The following is a 22,973-nucleotide window of genomic DNA, read 5'->3' as shown; positions in this document are numbered from 1 at the left end:
ACTGTTTCATGACAATTTTGTTGCAGTGATGCAATATTAAAGAAAGTAAGATGCATTTTTTTATAAAAACTGTCTCTAGGTGCCCCTCTGCCAGACCAAAGTGGTATTAGAACCTTTACAAAGGAATTGTGTGCACTCTTTTTTTGCGTTGATTTAACATACTTATTAGCTCAAAAATCGTGTGACACAACAAATTGATGATCCAATTAGTTGCTAACGCTTTTAATAATCTTATCGATTTGTTGTTGCAGCCCTACCAACTACCCTTTAAATGGTTGACTAGTCACCAAATATTAAGGTGATTAGTCGTATAATCGTAAAAAAAAAAAAAAATCTTAAATTTAGCATAAATTTTATGGAACTGTTTGGAAAATAATAACAATCACAAGAAAAATGGGTCGAGTAAAAAATCTATTACTAAACATACTGCAGATTTGTACAAATAATAAATAAAAATGCTGTATCTAAAACCAATGAGGCGCAGTGCATGGAGACATAAACATCTGTCCATTTTTTAGGGACAGGCAAAAAAAAAACAATACATATTAAAATAAAGTAAAAAAAAAAATCATCCCTGTAAACAAAGAACAGGCTCATAAGTAGCAGTAGAACTGTTTTAAGTGCAATTTCACATTCCCCTTTCACCTTCACATTTTCAAATTGGCATAAGAAATGTTTAAACAAATAAAACCAATATTATCTGCATTCTTTGAGGTAAATTCAGTGGTGAACTGCAAAGGCTGTAACAAAAGAATTAAACGATCTTCAGCAGTTCGTAATCAAACGGCTTTAACAACTGATGTTTATTCTTCGGACTGCATGCAATTAATTTGGAACTTGTTTTTCAGAAACACAGTCTGGCATAACGCTCAAGCCTTATTTTATAGCGAAGTACACGCGTTTTAAATGCACAATGCATGTCAAAATGTGAATTTCCCTTCGGGGATGAACAAAGTATCTATCTATCTATCTATCTATCTATCTATCAAAACCGTATTGGTTTGAATGTTACTTAAATCTTATTGAGGCGAGTCACACTATGTTTCGTCCATCTGTATGACTGTTGAGAATCAGAATCCCCTTTATTATTATTATATTGATACAAGAATATTACGGTTGCACCCCAGTTGGCAAAAATATGCAATAGAAATACTCATAAATACAAAAATACAAAGTATTCACATCTGATATAAAAAAGTAAACCTAACCAGGATATTGCACTTGACCCAAGATATTGCACTTAAAACTGTAACAATTCAATATGACAACTGAAAAATTATAAACATTTTGGTGTAAAAAGGTAAACAGTACAATGTAAAAATCTTAACGGTACAAAAATAAAAAAAAGTACTTCTTCTGTAATAAAATTCTTCTACAAATGAAACATTTCCTCTGCACAACTGTTTTAGAAAACATCTACATCACTGGAATATTGCACTTAACTGGTATATTGCACTTAAAACCAGGACATTGCAATTTCAAAGTGTGTTTCACGACTGCGGTTTAGTGTGTTGATAGCTTTGTGGAAGAAGTTATCACTCAGTTTGTTTGTTCGGGGCTTGTGGGAACTGAACTTGGCCCTATGGTAGGCTGCTTGAAAAGATGGTTGCCGGGGTGTCATGAGCGGTTCAGGATGTGTTTAGCTCGGCTGAGTTAGCGAGAGCTGGCAGTGTCCCAGACTGGGCAGGGTGCAGCCAGTGATCTCTTGGGCCGTGTTTATAATTCTCTGCAGGGCTTTCCTGTCCGTTGCAGGGCATCCTGCGTACCACGCCGTGATGTAGTACGTTCTCTTTAAATGTTCGTGTATCACTGAGAGACTACCACAATAAGCAAGGTATACTTTGCAAGATGTCTTCCTGTTTGCCGTATCCAGGCTGATAAACTCCCCAACTCTTGAAGTTTTGATACATGTAGTTGATGTTGACACGTAATTTCTGTATGTTTTTATCCCTAGAAACGGAGACACTAATGCGAATGCGCACCTAAGCAGAGATCGTATTCATGTAGAGATGCCTCTGTCTGTTGGAAAAATGTGTCTGGCGACAATAGTTGACAATTCAATTCGGTGTCTGCTATTTCTATTATCGAATTTTGTTGACATCAACTAATAGTCGCAGCCTGTATGCTGTAAAACAGTTTGCCTATTTCTATTTGTATGGGAGGGTTTTTGGCTTTACCACCCTCCACAAAGTTTCTTATTGCAAGATTAAGCAATGCAGGATCGACCGATATGGGTTTTTTAGGGCCAATATCGATACTAGTTATCAGTATCAAGAGGAGGCAGATAACCAAATTTGCGGTCCATTTTCATTTGCTGTAGAAGCTTCAAAATTGGCATAAGAAATGTTTAATAGCAAAAAAGAAACAAAGAATATTTGTAATAAATTCAACTAAAACTTAAATAGCTCTCTGAAAGCCTTTACGGTACTTACATTAGAATTTTTACTTTTATTTATTCAAAAAACAGTGTAGAAAATGAAATAAGGCTAATAAGCAACTTGTAAAAAGGTATCCAAAATTTTAAATAGCTCCCTGATTTTTTCTTACAATGAATTAATTAAAATGTTATTCCAACCAACGAAAATTTCAACAGAGCTCGCGATTCTAAAAGAGTAGGCGCTCCTGTTTTAGAGCCGGATTAATGAAGTAATGTTATGGTAATAGCTAATCACTCAACCTTCCACTTTACCATGCTTTTTATGCTCTCTCTCAATCATAAACGTACACACTTGATTGATGTACTTAAGTTATTTTAAGAGCTAGCATATCAGTCTCCACCTGAAGGTGCTTTCCTAAAATAAGTTAACTACACTTTTTGCGCTACTTCTTAATCACATGCATGCTTTTCCACCACGGACTTTTGAATTCTCAATATTATCAGCGGTCTTCACTCACAGTCATGTTAGGACACAGGAGTTACCGGAGCTGCCGCTGTTAACTCCAATCTAACGTTGTTTTTCCTGCATCAGTGTCTCCGCCTCTGGTCGCTTATCCAATCAGAAGGCGCGAGGTGGCTAGCGTGTGAGACCTACGGCAGGAGAGAGAGAAAGATGGCGGCTCAGCTGTATCTGAGCTTAAATGATTGGCCCTTCGAATAAATAAAAATGCAGATAAATATATCTGTCAAATTCCCAAATAGCGATGCCGATCATTGGCCTGCCTGAAAGTCGGTCAACCTCTTATACAGGCCACTCATTACATAAGATACCATTCAAGGTCAATGGTTGAGGTCAATGGTTTATCACAAGAATTCTTGAAATATCTAAACAAATTTAAATATTTTCTCAATATAGTTGTGATAAAGTGTTGTCAAAAATGTTTAAAAGTGAACATCGCAGTCTTCCATTAGTTTTGTATTACTGTAATGAAACATGTTATAAATCAAGTATCCTTGCTTGCGTGCGACCATATGTTCTCATATTTTCTAAAATAAGCCGTTACATGTCATTGATGTCATGTGTATTGCGAGTGTCAGTAACAGCTGCAGCATGTATGGAATCATGTGCGTGTGGACAGTGCACGTATCTAAGCTTACTGTTCTTGTTGTAGGGATTTTTTCCCCTCAAGGATTTATTTGAGGCAAAGTTAATTTGGATGTTTAAATCTGTAAGAGTGTAAAGGTGTGGGGAATATTTTCTTGGGACTTTTTGAGCGCCATCGGTACCAATTGTTTTATGCATATGCACAGCTCAGACCGTAATGTCCTTGACACGCAGGCAGACACAAGCAGAAATCATTTATTTGAATAAACTAGCAGTGTTTTGATTTTTTTTTTAGTTACATTTATAAAGTAATTCAGTTAACAGCACCCCCCACTTCCCTTTTTACTGAAAACAAAAACTTGCACGTGACTCTAAAAGTAGCTACTTACCAATTACCATATACGCATACCAGTCCAACTACTTGTTAATACTTATTTTCTAAACGGCCAACTGCATGGTGGCAGCTCTGTGCATTTAGGCATGTAGGCATGCCCAAGACAATTTCCTGCAGTTCAAAAGTAATCAGGCATCAGTATATTAAAAAAAGGTGATTTGAGTGACTTTGAACATGGCATGGTTGTTGGTGCTAGAAGGGCTTGTCTTAGTGTCTCAGTAACTGCTGATCTACTTGGATTTTCACGCACAACCATCCCAAGGGTTTACAGAGAATGGTCTGAAAAAGATAGATATCCAGTGAGCGGCAGTTCTGTCGGCTGAATGGACTGGTTTAAGCTGATAGAAAGGCAACAGTGACTCAAATAACCACCCGGTACAACCAGGGTAGGCATAAGAGCATCTCTGAATGCACAATACGTCTAACTTTGAGGCAGATGGGCTACAGCAGCAGAAGACCATGGCAGGTGCCACTCCTTTCAGCCAAGAACAGGAAACTGAGGCTACAATTTGCACAACCTCATCAAAATTGGACAATAGAAGATTGGAAAAATGTTGCATGTTCTGATGAGGCTCCATTTCTGCTGCGACATTCGGATGATAGGGTCAGAATTTGGCGTCAACAACATTAACGAAGGGATCAATCCTGCCTTGTATCAACAGCTCAGGCGGGTGGTGGTGTTGTAATGGTGTGTGAAATATTTTCTTGGCACTCTTTGGGCCCCCTTGGTACCAATTGTTTTATGCCTGTATACAACTTAGACCGTAACTTCTTTGACCCGCAGGCAGACACAAGCAGAAAATGGGCAGGGTGACTGTTTAGCCAATCAGAATGCATAACGCAATGAACGATGAAAATCTGCGAAGAAGCGAACACTGCGATAATTAAACCGTGTTACAGCAAGGGATTACTGTACTTCTGAGTTTGAGCATTTGTCCTGTCCAATTGAGCGATGGCTAAGCCCTGCCCCGTTTACTCCCTCGGACAAGCATTCCACATTTTTTAAAGAGCACTATGGCAAATGTCACAGTAGGAGACAATTCACAGGAGGCAATTGATGCTTTTTGGGCCCAGAAAGATCACATGGCATCTCAAAGTCACCAAAAGAACCTGAACTATGCATTGCAGGGTTATAACAATGATATCATGGTTGAGAAGGTCGATGAAAAGCTTCAGCTAGTCCAAGTCTAAGCTGCATATTTTCCCAGGACATGATTTTTACTATTTGTAGGCTACCAGCAGTACCTCTCCATCAGGTTTGTGCTAGAGTATTTACGTTGAATCATTCAGCATAACATTGCCAACATTTATTATATCATTTTTTTTTACAGGTAAGTTAAAGAAGCTAACTTCCAAAAGTTAACATATAGGCTAGGTTCAAACTGCCAAAATCAATCGTCAAGTCCGATTTTTGAGTGAAACCTGATGTTGACTGGAGCCCTTTGGACAACAGCTAACAATCACATCTGATTACCGGCGTACAAAAAGTAGCATATAACAGGCCAAACTCTAAACAAACATGATGTGTATGCACCCAGAGCTTACGTTAGCTTATGTTAGTCCTAGTTAGGTTAGTTAGTTAGTGAAGGTTATAAATAACTTTATATACTTTATTTATATACCCAGGAAAGTTACAACATGTTGCCTCAAATAATATGTTGACTTAAGTTGGAACAGATGTAGACATCCTTATTTACGTTATCCATGTTGAGTTGGTGTTGTGGTCGACCGCAACTTTATCCAGCTTGTCTCTATTTAGATGTTGCTTGGCAAAGAGTAAAACATATCTACCAGAGTCTCAGGATACCTTGTATCAGATTTGCATGTACCCCATGCATAACGTTTGACCATTTTAAAGTGTAAGATGTTAGAAAAAACATAAAAGTACAAACTAAAACTGACAAACAGCAATGCAATTGAATGGACATGCCAGCAGAGCTTGTGCAAGTGTATAGAGTCCGCTATGCACACTGTGATAGGCTCATCGCGTTTGAGGACAAGGCTTAGCCATAGGTTAATTGGAAGTCTTTACTACTGTCCTACGTCTTTATCTTCCAGCCGTTTTCCCACCTGGGGCTGGACCCAATGACAACCCATTCAACAACATGCCCGGGTACGAAGGAATGGGCCAAGGGGGTAAGCACTGACCACCACAACTCAGGGATATACTTGAACTCAGATCCAAGTTCCCACATGTTGGATTTGTGTCCAGGCTTCCTGCCACCGCCCATGCCCATAGAACCCGTGGCCCCACCCCAACCGGGCCCTGAGCCAGAGAGCTGGAGGTGAGGCAGTACACCTCCTATCAATTCGGGGCGCTAAATAAAGTTTCACATTGTGGCTTTGAAAGGAATATGAACTTAATTGCAAAACAACACACGCTAGAGTCGGGCAATTTACCCCCAAAATAAAAACCATTGAATAAATAAAATAGGTTGACTGTACCCTCCTCCCCTGCTTTTCAAAAACATAGAGTTAAAATGACACTAGCAATTTTGACTTTATTTTATAAAGTATCAAAAAACAAGTGTTACTAATTGTTAATAGATTCAAACTTTTATTGCTCTGTTTCTTGGTCATTTTTGAAATGCTGCTAAAGCTTGGTTTCCGGGTCAGCAACTCAAAATGTTGAAAGAGCCGTATTTGACCCAAAAAAGCGAATTGGTCTGGAGCTACAACACATTAAAAACCTTATACAGTATACAGTCAGCCTTTTAATCAATCGACCACATCCTGTTGTGAATTATGCTGTAGGACTCCAAGTTTAAATCCATTACAATTTTAATGAATTAGTGTTTTGAATTCATGTTTTGAATGAATGAAAGACGTTTATTCAGGAACAGTTTAAAAGAATAAAAACAGCATCAACCACCATTTAACAAAAGGGAACAACAGAATATTCACACAAAACAAAAAACGCAGAAACAGCTGAACAATACAATCATATTATACATAAACATGTGCCGAGGATTTCCAATGCCTACCGCTGTTACATTTTTAATTTGTTTCTTTCCAGGGAAGAAGTGTACAAAACTCCCCCCCAAAAAGAACTGAAAAGCGCTGTATAAATGCAGACCATTTAACTCCACCCTACAAAGAAAAATTACAAAAAAAGGAAATTTTATTTTAAACTGATAATAGTGTCGCTAGTGACTCGTACAGCACGTGATACCCAGCGTAAATCATTTGGAAAAAAAAACAATTTTGTAAAACATTTCATAAAAATTATTTTGTAAACATTAAATAAATCCAATAAGGAAATTCATTTTTGATATTTTTTTACTCTGAGGATTACCTACCCCCTCTATAACATATTGACAGGCTCACCCATCAGCATGGATATGCGTTAAAGCCCTGTCAATGACTGACGCAAAGCATAGAACAAATAATTAGCCGAAGCCAGTCTGCGCTCGTGCAAGTAAACAAGTGGAGGTGATGTTAGAATATTGTATAATGTCCTTGCATATATATATATATATATATATATATATATATATATTCTCGAACGCTTCTCAGTTCGCGCAAATCGGTGCTCGACCAAAAATTTCGAGAAATTCTTGCTTCGCTGTTCGGTTTTCGAACGCCGGTAATCTGTGAGTGCGTACGCTACGGTGCGATGCTGAGCCGCGCACAGGGGGTAGATGGCCCACACCCCTCGTGACCAACTTTTATCACGTGTGTTACAATGTATGTGTTTCACCCGGTGCGGTTAGAAGGGGGCACCAACTGTCAATGTAAACACTGAAGTATGTCACTCAGCTTTACCCGCAACCCCAATTAGGATAAGCGTTACGGCTAATGAGAATGAGATGAGATGAGATATATACATATATATATATATATATATATATATATATATATATATGTGTGTAGATCTGGCGTTGGTGAGATACAGGCTCAGCAGGGGTGGTTTGTGAGAATTGTTATGTAGCATAGACGTAGTAGTAGGCCGGACCAACGGGCCCCAATTGCTGTCTCTCCTGACCTTTTCAGACCTGATAACAATCCACGGAGCACTCGGTGATCAGGGTTTCTTTGCGCTCTTCTGACTTTCCGCACAGTATCAAAACAGCATAAAGTAATCCGCAGTACAGCGAGGAATTACTGTAGTTCAACAATATATATCATCAACAGTCAAGCCTGATATACAAAAATTGAAATTCAAACAGAAGTTGTGTATTAATTTTACCTGATTAATCAATCAATCAAATAGTTAGTTATTCAATATGTTTTGGTTGTCTTTTTTTGAGAATAAATGATTCAAGAACACGAAAAGGCTATATTACAGTGGATTGTTCGCTCAGGCTTACAATGTTTAACGATTTGTGCGTGTGTTTGTCTTCTAGCATCCCGTCCATGTCCGAGGAAGTTGCCCGTGATGCCTTCAAGAGCTTTGCTTCTTCCAACTGTTGCTATAGCAAAGCGCCTGCCACTGATGGAGTCATCACACAGATGGAGCCTTTTAACACATACAGGGTTAGCATATATGCTCAATGCTAAATGCTCTTCTTTCTCCCGCTTTGTCTCGCTCTAATGTTCTTTGTGTTTTTTTGTTTTCTCATCTTGCCTTTCTGTCTTTGTCTCATTTTCTCTCTTTCTCTCTTTCTCTTTTCATCTTTCTCTTTTTCTCACTTTGTCTCTGTCTTACTTATTCTCTTTCTTTCTTTATCCAGTCTTTCTCTCTCTCTCTCTCTCTCTCTCTCCTCTCTCTCTCTCTCTCTCTCTCTCTCTCTCTCTCTCTCTCTCTCTCTCTCTCTTCTCTCTCTCTCTCTCTCTCTCTCTCTCTCTCTCTCTCTCTCTCTCTCTCTCTCTCTCTCTCTCTCTCTCTCTCTCTCTCTCTCTCTCTCTCTCTCTCTCTCTCTCTCTCTCTCTCTCTCTCTCTCTCTCTCTCTCTCTCTCTCTCTCTCTCTCTCTCTCTCTCTCTCTCTCTCTCTCTCTCTCTCTCTCTCTCTCTCTCTCTCTCTCTCTCTCTCTCTCTCTCTCTCTCTCTCTCTCTCTCTCTCTCTCTACAACATGGCCCCCGAACTAAAATGAGTTTGCCACCCTGTTCTACAGCTATCTCATTGTTTTTCGCACAATACTTAGCTTCACATATTTTCATCCTTTCTACCTGTGTTGTCGTTGCTTGTTGTGTTTGTGTGTTTTTGCGTGTTTTAAGTGTGTATGTGTCATGTATTACAATCATGCACACGATGTGTATGTTCCATTAGTATCGACTGGAGACTTACACAGAGTCAAGGTCAACTGAGTGGGGCAGCAAACCTCATGAAGGTACACACAGACACACGTAAACAAAAAAGTTGTGTTTCGATAACCGGCAAATGTATGTGGTTTGCATCAATAGGCGAGGTGCCGGATTTCTACACTCAGACGGCCCCTCGACCCTGGGAGGTCCAGGCCACGCCACCCAACATGTTTACCAATCACACGGAGCTCATCCGTGTGCCTTACACATCGTCCGTCAAGGTGCGTTTGCCCCAGCAGGGATACTTACCTTGAAATTCTCGTTTAATGAGAAAATTTTCCCAATATGAAATAATTGAAAACGAAATAAACCCAAAATCCCCAAATAATCCAAATGAACCAAAATAGATATCAAACACATCTTCCTAATCCCTAAAAACACATTCAAATAGTACCTTGTTTTTTGCCTAATAAGGTGCACCAGATTATAAGGTGCACTTTTTTGTTATACATTTTTCATACATAAAGTGCACCGATTACAAAGTGCATGAAATCCAGACTACAGTTAGAGCATATGTGCGTACGGGCCCATATTACCACAACCCTGATTTGCATAGTGCATTCTGACAGGTTAAACCGTCTCTCCACTTCTTCACCTGTGTGACATTAACATTGCAGTTTAATATGTATGTGTACATCAAAGAGTGTCATGATTGCCAAAATGAAGACACCTGGGGCAATCGTTTGGCGCGCAGGAGCGCGCTCTCTGATTGGCTGGCACTCCCCTCTTAAGCTGTCAGCACCCAGAGGGGAGTGTCAGACCGTACTTGTGTCTCTCTGTGTGTTTCGCCAGATTACCAGTACCAAAGACTTCTCCTGCTTGATTCCTACCTGCCTCCTGTTTCGACCTGTTTCTGCCCCACGTTTACGATCTACTCTCCTGCCCTAGCCACCGACCTGCCCGCTAAGCTGTATCTATTAAGCCTACCTGTCACGGAGTTGCAATTCCGTATATTATATATATATATATATATATATATATATATATATGTATATATATACCGACAACCATCAGCTTCCAAAGCAAGCTCTGTCAGCTCAATCCAATAAAGATTCCTTTTAAACGAACGCACTTGGGATTCCATTCTGGTTTGTGACAGAACGGTCTGGGCAGAAAAGGACCCAGCGAACGTTTTTCACGAGCGCCGATCGGAGAAAGGAGCCATGCAGCGTTCGCATCGGACTGAGGCGGAGCTCCGACAGATGTCGGGTGACGTGTCTGCCATTCTCCTGACTTCACCGGCAGCAACAAGAAATGCTTCAGCACCAGCAAGCAAAGTTGGATGCCTTCCAGAGATTCTCGCTCGTCAGTTGCACGCATCGGTCCCGCCTCCCGGTAACTCTCTGTCTGCCGTGCCGCCGCAAGTCCCTCCCCTCCCGCCTGTGAATTTACCCGCCATCGAAACGGTGGAGCCGCAGGTGGGCGCCCCGGAAAAATTTTGTGGCGATCCTGCCCAGGTTCGGGCTTTCCTGGTGAACTCTCGGCTTATTTTCGACTTGCAACCCCGTAACTTCGTGGCCAAAGTGGCCTTCACAATTAACCTGTCCAGGAGGGCTCGTCTTTGGGGAACAGCGGAATTTGAAAGGGGTTTGGAGACATGCTCATCGTTTGACCTTCTGGCCCAAGAAATGCTGAAGGTGTTCGATACGGGCTCCTCTTGGGCAGACGCCTCCCGCTCGCTCATGAACATTCGCCAGGGAAGGCGCACGATTGCCGACTACTTAATCGATTTCCGGACACTAGCGAGCCAAAGCAATTGGAACGCGGAAGTGCTTGTGAACGCCTATCTTTTTAGCCTAGCGGACTATTTGAAGGAGGAGTTAGTGTCCCACGCTCCCCCGGCCACGCTCCATGAGGCGATGGCGTTGACAGCCCGGATCGATCGTCGGGTCCAGGAGCGACGCCGTGAAAGAGTCCGCCAGAGCCACCGAGCTTCCTGCTCGCCCGAGAGGACCGACTCCGTCTCAAAATTCCAGCAGCCATCCGCGATTCCTCTAAACCCACCAGAGGCTATGGAGGTGGATCGCACGTCGCTGTCCGTCGAGGAGCGTCAGCGTCGACTCTCTACCAGCCTCTGTCTGTACTGTGGAGGGCAAAGACACCGGGCATCATCCTGCCCGTCAAAAGGGGGAGCTGACCGGACGGTTGGAGTCGTCCGGTTGGGTTCCGTCCACACCCCGATCTCCCCGACCGGAAGGCCAAGGCTCCAGGTGCACCTTCAAAGTTCCGGGTCAACCCAGTCCCTGTCCGCCCTTGTGGACTTGGGCGCGAAGGTCAACATCCTGGACGCGGCCTTCGCCCGGAGTATGGGGTTGAGAGGCATTGCCCTTCCAACGCCAGTTCCTGCCCAAGCTCTGGATGGGCTTCTATTGGGCACGGCAACACAAATTACAGAGCCGGTGGAGATGAGACTGTCTGGGAACCACCGTGGGTGGATAAGTTTCTACCTGCTTCCTTCCCCGGGTCAACCACTCGTCCTGGGACAACCGTGGCTGGTTAAGCACAACCCTCGCTTGGACTGGTGGTCAGGGGTGGTCCTTGAGTGGGGGGCTGAATGCCAACGAACCTGTTTTCACACAACCTCTCATCCTATCCGTTGCGGGAGGAGACCTGGTGCTGATCTATCTGAGGCTCCCATCAGCTTGCCGGCTCGCCAGTCCGGCTCTCCTCCCGCCAGCCCGGCCCGCCTGCTCGCCAGCGCGGCTCTCCTGCTCGCCAGCCCGGCCCGTCCATTCGCCTGTTTCAACGTCAGTCTGTCTGCCTGCCCGCCTGCCTGCCCGTCGTTCATCGGGGCGCCTGGACCGCTGATCCGTCCGCCCGGTTCGCCTGCCTGCATACCAGCCCACTGGTCTCGACGTCCGTCCGCCCGCCTGTCCCCACGTCCGTCCGCTCGACCGTCCCGACGTCCGTCCGCCTGCCTTCCCACCGGTCTTGACGTCTGTGTGCCAGCACTCCCGGATCGTCCGTCGCCGTGTCTCGAGACCGGTCTCACATGAAGCCTGCCTGCCAGTCTACCTACCGCCTGAATCTGGACCTACCAGTTCCTCGCCGAGGTCGGTCCCGAGGTTCCGGCACATCGGTTCTTCCACCTTCAGACCCACCCCCTGCCGCCCGTTTGGATACTGATAAGAGGGTCTCCAGCCCACTCAGAAGAGTTCTGAGGATTGTCTGCGACGCACCTATGGATTACCTGTGACGTACCCGAGGATTACCTGTGACGCACCTATTAGTTTACCTGTGACGTACCCGAGGATTACCTTTGACGAGCCCGTGGGTTATTTTTGTTTTGTTTTGGGACTTCTGGAGCCGCCCCTTGAAGGGGGGGTTCTGTCACGATTGCCTAAATGAAGAGACCTGGGGCAATTGTTTGGTGCGCAGGAGCGCGCTCTCTGATTGGCTGGCACTCCCCTCTTAAACTGTCAGCACCCAGAGGGGAGTGTCAGACCGTACTTGTGTCTAAAGACTTCCCCTGCTTGATTCCTGCCTGCCTCCTGTTTCGACCTGTTTCTGCCCCACGTTTACGATCTACTCTCCTGCCCTAGCCACCGACCTGCCCGCTAAGCTGTATCGATTCTGCCTACCTTTCAGGGAGTTGCCATTCCGTCCAAGGCTGCTAGCGACCGACAACCATCGGCTTCCAAAGCAAGCTCTGTCAGCTCAATCCAATAAAGATTCCTTTAAGACGAACGCACTTGGGTCCGAGATTCCATTCTGGTTTGTGACAAAGAGCTTATATAGTATTTTGTCAAAAGACTTTGTTTTCTCCATTTTCTAACATAACAAGAATTGAAGAGACAGTTTAAGATATCAGAATGCACTATGCCAATCAGTGCTCCTTGCACCGTGATTAAAAATAGTGTGATAATGAGGTATAATTCCTTTTTCTATGTGTACCACTTGTCTAGTGATAAAGTGGTTACACTATTACCCCCACTACTCGGGTTTGTTTACGTTGCTTATAAAGTTTTGCAAAATAATGTCAGTGATTTTTATTGATTTGCTCAATCATTGATTAATCATTGCTCAAATATAAAAATAACGTAAAACTTTGTACGGCCACACATACCTATAGTTACTACATGCATTAGCAGTATGGTTACACATACATATAATTACTGTATGAATTATCAAGGCTGATGATAAACACTTAGATTGGAGGGAGTCGGAAGTTGGTATTGTGACAAGTTTGTGCATTAAGTGGTTGAAGACGAGGGCTGCAGTAACAAGAGACTGTTGATGATACATAAGCCCTTACTGTACTCTTAGAATTAAAGTTACTGTAACCTTAAATGAACAGACACAATGACATTTTTAAAGCATCATTATTTTATTTTCTTTGAATGAGGTGAAGCGCTGCGTTAGTTCTTCTGCGGCACTCGCTGCTTCCCCCATGCCATACCACATATGCATGCCAGTCCTCTTCTTGATTTGCTCAAATCAGCAATGGCTGGGCTTGAAATCCATTCTTCTGTTGAAGGTTTTTCAAGTTTTCAGAAATGATGCTCCCAGTGACGGTATCTCCCGCAAAATTCTTGTTGAGTTTCCACAAAAACAAGCCTTCATCTAGTCATGAATAGCGCTTTGCAATTTTGAAAGAATAGTCAAGCTCCTGGTCGGTTTAATAGCCTTTATGAGATCTTTCTTTTTCAAGTGTACTAATAATGGATCTTAATGCATACCTGTCAACCTGTACGTTTTTGCCGTACAAAGTAGGTTTATTATTTTAAGACGTGTACGACGTACAAGAAAATCTGTATGGAAAAATGCAAATTTGTCAATTATGGGTACCATGCGGTATACACCGACTATCACGAAACGGCACATCAATCAAGTCAAACGAGTTCGCCGCGGTAGCCTCTATCTGGGTATCGTTTTTTTTTCCGTTGCAAACAATGCGAGTGGTTTGATGCTACTGTGCGCATGCGTCTGCTGCCTGTGGATTTCCCATCATGCATCATTCCGTGAAAGTTGCGTAGTAAAAGGAAGTCAGTCTCTTTTTAGAGAACCGGCTTTTTCGGCTCAACTCAGAGAGAGCCAAACGGCTGACTTGCTTTAATGCATTATATTAAGAATTATTATGTTGTATAAAGAAGTTAAGAAAAAAAGGAAGTATAATAGGAGAAAATTAAAAAAGACAGGTTTGTGGTTATCCCTTTAATCAGTATATTACCAACAATAATTTAATGCAGAAAATGAATTCATAATTTAAATAAGAAAATTCTTCTTAATTATATTTGCATGTATTTTTCCGTTCTACAGTGAACATCCAAGCTACTTAATTTTTGAACTTTTTTATAATAAACCTCATTAATGTCGAGCAACTCAGTATCTCACAACAAAATGTTAATTAACAATATATATGATATAACGAAACACATGTAAAATATAACAAGTTAAACTACATAAATAAACACGTTTGAAAAGAAAAATATGGTGTAAGATTATTTTGTATTTAGTAAGGGAAAATACAACAGTTTGTAAAGGCATGGAGCCGTAGAGGTTGACTGGTATGTTAATGGAATGTACTGCTTAGCTCGGTCCCTTACACTAACACCACACTCGTGTTTGTTTATTATTCCCTGCTTCGTTTAATTTAACACAATTCTCTTTTTTTTCGTCGAAAAACACCTTTCCATTACTTTTTCTGAACCTCATGGCTGTGGGTGTCCAGGACTGCCATGACTGCAGCGGGACTGGCAAGGAGCCATGTAAGGAGTGCAATGGAAGTGGACATGTAAGTTGGCTGTCACTAATAAACACTGTTGGGAATTATGCCACTATAAATAACGTAGTTACGTAACGGGGTAATCCAACTAATTATTTTTTGTAGCAATACTGTTACTAATAATCGAAATTAGCGCATCAGCTCCGTTTTGTGCGCAGTTACGTACATTTTCGTGCATGTGTTCAGGTACAGTTTTGTTTGTATTTATGTACAATTTATGTGTTATTTTATGTTCTGTGTGTTAAAGTATGTTTTCGTGTGTGTTTATGTACTGTTTATCTGTGTATTTACTTATGTTTCATATGTTTACGTATGTTTTGTGCATGTATGTACGTTTTGGTGTGTGTTTACGGATTGTTTTGTGTGTTTATACACGTTTTTGTATATATTTACGTATGTTTCATATGTTTACGTATGTTTTGTGTGTTTATGTACGTTTTATGTGTTTACGTTTGTTTTGTTATTCACGTATGTTTTTGTGCATGTTTACATACGTTTTTGTGTGTATTTATTTGCGTTTCATGTGTTAACATACGTTTCATGTGTTTGCGTACGCTTTTGTATGTTTACATACGTTTTTTTCGTACATTTCGTGTGTTTAGGTACGTTTTTTTGTGTTTACGTACATTTTCGTACATGTTTAGCTATGTTTTTGTGTGTGTTTGCGTAGTTTTAAGCATATTTACATACATTTCCGTGCATATTTACGTACATTTTTGGTCATGTTCACATAAGTTTGTGCATGGTTATGTACATTTTTGTGCGTTTATATGTGCATGCTGATTTGTATTTTATTATATTGTTTATTATTTTGTTGCACTTCATTTGTAGGATAAATCTGTTGCGACGAGGTACAATAAATATTACCAGGCTCTATAACACAACTACCTGTCTCTTCTTCTCTATACAACTGACTCGAATACTGTCGACATTACCACTTTTTTTTTCAAGTAAGAAGAATAGTAACATTACCTGGTAACTAGTTACTTTTACTATGAAGTATTTCAGTAACTAACTTTTCAGAAGAAGTTGTAACTATAACTATTTACTTTTCAAAGTAATGTTACCAACACTGCTTATTAACAACAACTACCACCGTATAGTACTGTAAAGTTCAGTAAGGATTTGGTTGGGTTGTACCCCCTATAGCTCGTGGTCTTAAACCTGTTTGTGTGTGTGTGTGTTTGCTTGTTTGTTTATGCGTCCATTTCAGAAACAATGCTGGGTGTGTAACGGTGTAGGGACTAAAGACGATCAAAACTGCACCCATTGTAACTCGACAGGCAGAGACAGGTACAAACCTTTTCTGTAAATCTTCTGAGGCAAGAATGTGAGTTGATTGATTGATGTTGCGAATTTTAAAATGACGCAAATGGTCGTTTGCACTGGTTTAAAACTTGTCTGAATTTAGGACCCACCATCCCACCTTAATGACGAACCACGATCCAAATCAGGAAAAAAAACACATCTCAATTTTATCCTCCAATCTGAAAGGAGAGGAGGATGGGAAGAGCGAGTGAGACAATTCCTTGCCTTCAAAGCAAAGCTCTCTCCTACTTCTTTAACCAAGTTTTAAATATTTTAAATCGGCCGGTCGAATTGATAAAAAGGCTGATACTATATCCGTAAAATTCCTAAATATTGGTGCTGATTATCGGCCTACCCAATCATTGTTGGACCTCAGAACATAACTGGAAAAAAGACAGCCACAGGTTACAGTATAACAAGTAACGCCTGTCAGTTATTTTGGAAGACTTTGAAATCACGGAACATTTTAGCACCTAATGTGTGACTGAATGTTTTTTTGGGGTTTCAACCATTGACTTTTGTATATGTTTAGATGCAGATCATGTAATGCTCGTGGCTACGAAGACTGCAAGACGTGCAAGGGAAAGCGACAACTTCTGACCTTCATCCAGCTTAAAGTAGAATGGTAAGTCTGTATGCTGCTTTACAAACATGTACGTTATTCACAGCTTCTAGCAAAATTTAAATGTGTAAAATGTTCCTTAATTAATAGTATTTGCATAATAAATGCCAGTCATTGATGATTTTCCAAAACGACACAGTTGAAGTACATTTGGACAAGCTACATTTATTTTGGAATAGGGCTCTGTGCACTGATAAAACTTAAGTTAGTAGTTGGACATAACAAGGGGTGGTATGCATGTCAGAAACAAAACACAGCATTTCGAGAAAAACACTTGCTACCCTTTCAAAATTGGTGGGGGTTCCAACATGCTGTTGGTGTCATGACGTGTCAGACAGACCCAATGCAGGACACAATGGGACGGATCACAAGGCATCAAAGCCCACCAGTAGGGAGTTTATTTAACAGCAACAAAAAAAAGATTCACTAGAGAGAAGAGGGTGTGGGACCAAAACTGCAGGGGAGGAGATTTTGCGAGGGAAACTAAAGACGGGTTCATGGCGTGATGGAAGTCTTGATGGGGAGATTTGGGAGTACCTTTAACTGGATGACTTGAGTTAATGATCTTGGGACACAGAGGGAACTGAAGAAAGTGGTTGGAGTGGCAGGTCTTAGAGTGGTTGAACTTGGAACAAAATGAATCGGGAACATGAGATGGGAGCCTGGGGTGTTTGCAGCAGAAGTGACTAATTGTCGAATTGGAATCACCTGGGTAGAGGTAAAGTGAAGGAGACTGGGAAACAGGGTAATGTTGCCACCTTTGGAGTAGAAGACTGACTGCAGGCACCAAACCATGAAAGTGGGGCTGTGTGGCCAGTGCAGGCATTGGAGCTCTTATTTAAGTTAACCCCTTACGTGTCTGTACAATGTCACCAGTCACTAAAATATATCATGCCACATATCATTGAAAAGCTTAAACTCAATTTATGCTGACCATTTCAAAATATCCTCATCACGGAAACATCGCAATCATTCTGAAACAAGATATCCGAAAACTATACAGCCGGAGTAACTCACAATTTCTATCCCCTGGCCGTCATGATATTCCTTTTTATGTACGAAACCATGACCTCCTTACATCTGTGAGAGTCTAGTGAATCCAACCGTGTTAAATATTTACTCCACACATGATAACGTCGACAGATGTAAAAAAAAATCTGCCGAAAAGCAGCATCGATGGACGTTGCACATTGCTACATGTCTGTTTAGCCCCATAATTCCTGTTTACAAATTACCAGACTCGTCAGATGACCTTAGGTATTTCCATTAATCGTGACCTTTCGATTGACAACACTCTCAGCCAATGGCACGGTTTTTTTTTCATGGTCCACAGCCAGCATTAGTCTATACGGGCTTGTTTGATAAAAGGAAGATTGACTCCTGTAGTTCCGAATATCTTCTGCAGGTATGGTTGACACATTGGGTAGCCAATGAAAATCCAAACATAATTTTATACCATTTTACGGGGGTGTATTCAAATGAGAACCGGAAATAACGTGCGCAAGACAGCTTTGCACCAAGGGTGCAAAATCATTGATTTTACTTCTGGCAAGAGAAATAAAGAAAAATATGCTTGAAATTGCGTCCATGTTTTTCAAATAGTCTGCTTTAAAATGACGCAGACACTGCTCTCTGGTGGCTTTGCTTTGCCATTGAATTTCTTCTTCCCTCGTGATTATCTTTCCCAACTTCATGCTCATCTCACTACCCACAGTATACTTGAACCCTTTCAGTTCAGTTTCTGTATGCACCACAGCACTAAAACTGCACTTATTGAGTTTACAAACGACCTCCTCATTCCAGCTTTACTCTCCATTCTCATCCCCCCTGACCTAAATGCCGCCTTTGACATCATTTCCCATTCCATTCTTCTTAGCAGACTCTCTTCACTTGGCCTAACCCACACCCCCTTCCAATGGTTCCACTAGTACCTCACTAGCCGCACTCAATTCATTTAACTAGGTCCTTCTCCTCGGACCCCTTTCCAGTCACTGGGGCCCCTCCTCTTCATAAGCTACCTGCCCCCCCTCGGCCATATACCTCGGAAATGTAATCTTTCCATCCACTGCTTCGCGGATGACACCCAACTTTACCTTTCTTGCAACTCCAGACTCCCACGAGCAGACCTCAACTCCTGACTCTCTGAAATCAAATTATGGTTCACCATCAACTTCCTAAAACTAAACGGGAATAAAACTGAACTACTTTTCATCAGCACTACGATCTTGCACAAACCCTTACGATACCAAACTGTATGTAACATCCTACATGCCGACATTTCTTGTGTAAATATTGTGTAAATTATAACTATAACCTTATCCTCCTTGTTTTATAACCTTACCTTCTCTGTTCCTTTATCTTCTTGTTTTTTTTTACCTCACTGTGAATGTGTGACCGGAGTGTCATGCCCAATTTCGTTGTCACAATATGTTAACCCATTTTGTAACAATGACAATAAAGGTATATTCTATTCTATTCTATCATCTGCCTCACATCAGCCCCCTTTTTAACTCTACTTTGTTTTATTTGCTATTCATTAATTGCTTGTTTAATTCTTACTTTATCCTTGTTTTATTGATGTTTTGTATGTTCAGCGACCTGGGTGTCATGAAAGGCGCTTTGAAGTAAAATTTATTATTAAACGCAGCTGGCATTAGTTTGTATGGCATTGTCCCATAAAGCGTCATCAACCCCTACGGGCCGAGCCCAAGGGAACAGGTGCATGTTATATCTAATGAGGGCACCTTAAAATGTGTACTAGTGCAGGAATTACGTATTGATTATGGACATTTATTATGGGCAATGCAAAAAACTAAGGTGTGTATTACGGTTATTTTTACCTATACCTAAATGAGGAGGGATATGTCTTACATTACATTGTCAATTTACTCAAGATCTAAAAATCATATGGCTTGATAAATGCACACGAAAGATTAAACATTGGATTTATAAATCAGATACATTTGAGGCTCTGCAAAATAGATGCTTCACAACAGTCTTTTTCTTTTAATGGTACTGGAGAAGTTGGAAAATTGGCTTTGAAAGTCTTTTAAAGGTGAGTAAACAACCCTAAACAGTGCTCAAATGCCACTACGAAATTTTAGCATGTACAGTTTTGTATTTGCATGATGAATGCCGGTCATTTACCTAATTGTCCCTTTTAGTTTTTCCAAAAAAATCCCCCAAACGACGCAGTTAACTATGCTGCTGTTCAACCAACTAAATACAGAACTATGCAACACACGTGTCTGTGTGTGTGTGGATGTCTGTGTGTGCAGGACTAACCATGTTGAGGACCATGTGGTAGAGCAGAACAGCGGATTGCAGATCGATAATCTGCGTTCAGTGAGCGGAAAGGAGCTTTTCAAGAACAACCAGTACCTGGTACAGGCACACAAACATGCATGCACATTTTGCACACACTAAACCATACACACAGTCATATGAAAAAGTTGGAGCACTAAAGATCATTTTCAAGTTATTTCCTTAAGTTTTTAATGCTTAACAAAGCATTGGTTGTTCTGGTCAGCATTGTTGAAAAATATGCGCGGGACGACTCGAGAAACGTTTTCTCAGTTGACCGATTTGGCATATATCCTCTTCAGTTGTGACATCACTGGACGAAGACTCTTAAAAATGCTGGGTGGTGTTGAAATAACATATGACACCTGTAAAAAAACAGAGGGCGCTTGTCGTGAACAGCGATTGCATATAGCTCATTTCTATTGGGAGATGTCGTATCCTCACTTACCATGTTGCTGAAAGACTGTTTTGTTGAGTTGCATACTTCAATCTCCAAAAGCTGCGTTCCTTTTTTCCCTTCGCCACAGTTTAGGTAGGCAATTGTGGCGTTTCCTTTGTATTTTTCGCCTCGTTCTTGCAATTGGTATAATATTGTCCAAATAGCTCCTTAGCGTCGGGACTGACTAAGGCTTTCAGTTTTGTTTGGTCTAGGTTAACCCCATTCTATCTGGACAATATAATACCAATTGTAAGACTCACAGCAAAAAACAAAGGAAAAGACACAATTGCCTACCTAAAAGGAGGCTAAGGAAAAAAAAGGAACGCACGCTGTACACAGCGGCAGGTAAATTTACCTCACACAGCTTTTGATGATCAATATGCGCATCTTAGACAAGACAGTCAGAAGTCCTCCAGAAACAAGGTAAGCAAAGTTCCACTTTTACCAAGCAGAACTTTATGCAACCGGTTTGTACTACAGTCGCCGTCTGTTTTTCAACGCGACCCGCCAGTGTGATGAGTCTATATTTTTTTTCATCCGGTGACGTCACAGCTCTAGCAGATATGAGGCAAATCGGTCAACTTTGAGACTAAATTTCTCGAGGACCCTAGCGCGTGTAGTATTTTGCAACATACCTGCATGATTGTGGGTAGGACCAATAAACCTGTGCCTAATCTTTTATGATCCTTTTAATACACATTCAATTGCACAAAAAATATACCCCCAAAAAACGTATATAAACAAATATAAGCACACACACGCACACAAAATCTATTTAACTTTGTGTCTGTTGACTGCCACATTTGTTTTGTCCTGCTGCTTCTCAGTTGTACCCACTCCTTGGGTTCCCAGAGCCGGCCATCAGCGAGGCGTCGGCACGAATGGTCCAAGAGCACCAGAGCAAGTACGCTCAAACCTCCAGGATTCTGCAGCAGGTATGGACAGGTGGCATGGTGAGCAGACACATGCTCACGCATCGTCTCAAGATCTGATACTTAATGCAGTTTTGTTTGTTTAATTTCCTCATGTCTTTGTTTTAAATACAAACAATACTCCCGTATTTTCCACACTGTAAGGTGCATACCCCAAAATATTTGTTTGTGATATATTTTCAACATATAATCATTGATGAGCACATTACTTCAAAAAAGTAATTGGTTATAGTTACTCACTACTTATTCCAAAAAGTAACTGAAGTAGTTACTGAATTACTCTATAGTAATAGTAACTAGTGACCAGGGAAAGTAACTATTACCATTACCTTGTCAAATAATTTGAAATGTTCTGAGCATTGTATGGCTCATCTGAATAGAGAAGAACAAACAGGTAGTTGTGTTATAGGACCTTGTAATATTTATTGCACCTTACCAGCAACAGATTTATCCTACACAAAAATAAACAGTAAACAATATGATAAAATAGCAATCAACATGTGAATAAACGTGCACAAAACGTACGTAAACACACACAAAATCGTACGTAAACATGCCAAAAACGTACGTAACCACACAAAAGCGTGTGAACACATAAAACGTAAGTAAAATATACACAAAAACGAACATAAATGCCCGCTCACAAAACAAAAAAACCTATGTAAACACGGACAAAAACTTATGTAACGCACCACTTTTGACTGTCAGTTACAGTAACGGTGTTCGATTACCCCGCCACTGAAAAAGATATCGCTGTTATGTAGCAGCGTTATTTATCATGGCGTTATTCCCAACACCGCAAATAAAAAAACAAGGAATTAAATCTATCATTAAAGCTAGGGTTGCAGAATACATAAATACATTTAAATGTAAATAATTATTTTCATAAAACCTAAATTAACTCTATGACATCTGGTTTGTATACAGTATCATTTAACAACAATTCAAACAAGAGTATGTAATTTTGTTCAAAACATTACCATGATGGGCAGCACGGCGGAGCAGTGGTTTGCAAATGTATGGCACAGTTCTGAGGTCATGAGATTGAACCTCCAGTGTGGAGTTTGCCATGTTCTCCCCGTGCTTGCGTGGGTTTCCTCCGGGCACTACGGTTTCCTCCCACATTCCGAAAACATGCATGTCAGGTTAACTGGCCAGTCCAAATTGTCCCTAGGTGTGAATGAGCGAATGAGTTGTCTGTCTCTGTGTGCCCTGCGACTGGCTGGCAACCAGTTCAGGGTGTCCCCTGCCCACTGCCCAAGGATAGCTGGGATGGGCTCCAGCACCCCTGCGACCCTACTAAGGATAAGCAGTGCAGATAATGGATGGATGGATGGATGGATTGCCATGATCAAAAGTCTTTTACGTAATTTTAATACATTTCATACTTATTGATAATTATTTTATTAGGCAACAAATAAGACAATTTGAAATGAGCATTAAAAAGTTGGCGTCCGAGCTGCCGTCGAAGTTCTGTGCTTCTCTTTTGTTTTCTTTGAGCAACAAATAATTATCAACCACAA

At 41.2% G+C, this 22,973-nt stretch overlaps 1 protein-coding gene across 1 annotated transcript in view; it reads left to right on the top strand.

The window, feature by feature from the left end:
- The window catches only part of LOC148363591 (protein SSUH2 homolog), a 31,178-nt gene that overhangs the window by 6,855 nt on the left and 1,350 nt on the right, over nucleotides 1–22,973 (top strand). The window contains exons 2-11 of the mRNA XM_088337078.1: nucleotides 5,935–6,012; nucleotides 6,089–6,161; nucleotides 8,223–8,352; nucleotides 9,087–9,147; nucleotides 9,221–9,342; nucleotides 14,793–14,855; nucleotides 16,060–16,139; nucleotides 16,687–16,779; nucleotides 20,055–20,160; nucleotides 21,346–21,453. Of these exons, the coding sequence (XP_088193204.1) occupies nucleotides 5,935–6,012; nucleotides 6,089–6,161; nucleotides 8,223–8,352; nucleotides 9,087–9,147; nucleotides 9,221–9,342; nucleotides 14,793–14,855; nucleotides 16,060–16,139; nucleotides 16,687–16,779; nucleotides 20,055–20,160; nucleotides 21,346–21,453 (914 nt within the window). The remainder of the gene's footprint in view (nucleotides 1–5,934; nucleotides 6,013–6,088; nucleotides 6,162–8,222; nucleotides 8,353–9,086; nucleotides 9,148–9,220; nucleotides 9,343–14,792; nucleotides 14,856–16,059; nucleotides 16,140–16,686; nucleotides 16,780–20,054; nucleotides 20,161–21,345; nucleotides 21,454–22,973) is intronic.

The sequence above is a fragment of the Urocampus carinirostris genome, chromosome 6 (genome assembly GCF_059441175.1).
Source record: "Urocampus carinirostris isolate Australia breed hairy pipefish chromosome 6, RoL_Ucar_1.0, whole genome shotgun sequence".
NCBI classification, from domain to species: domain Eukaryota; kingdom Metazoa; phylum Chordata; class Actinopteri; order Syngnathiformes; family Syngnathidae; genus Urocampus; species Urocampus carinirostris.
The sequence above is the reverse complement of the archived record's forward strand: the minus strand, read 5'-3'. Positions and strand labels throughout refer to the sequence as shown.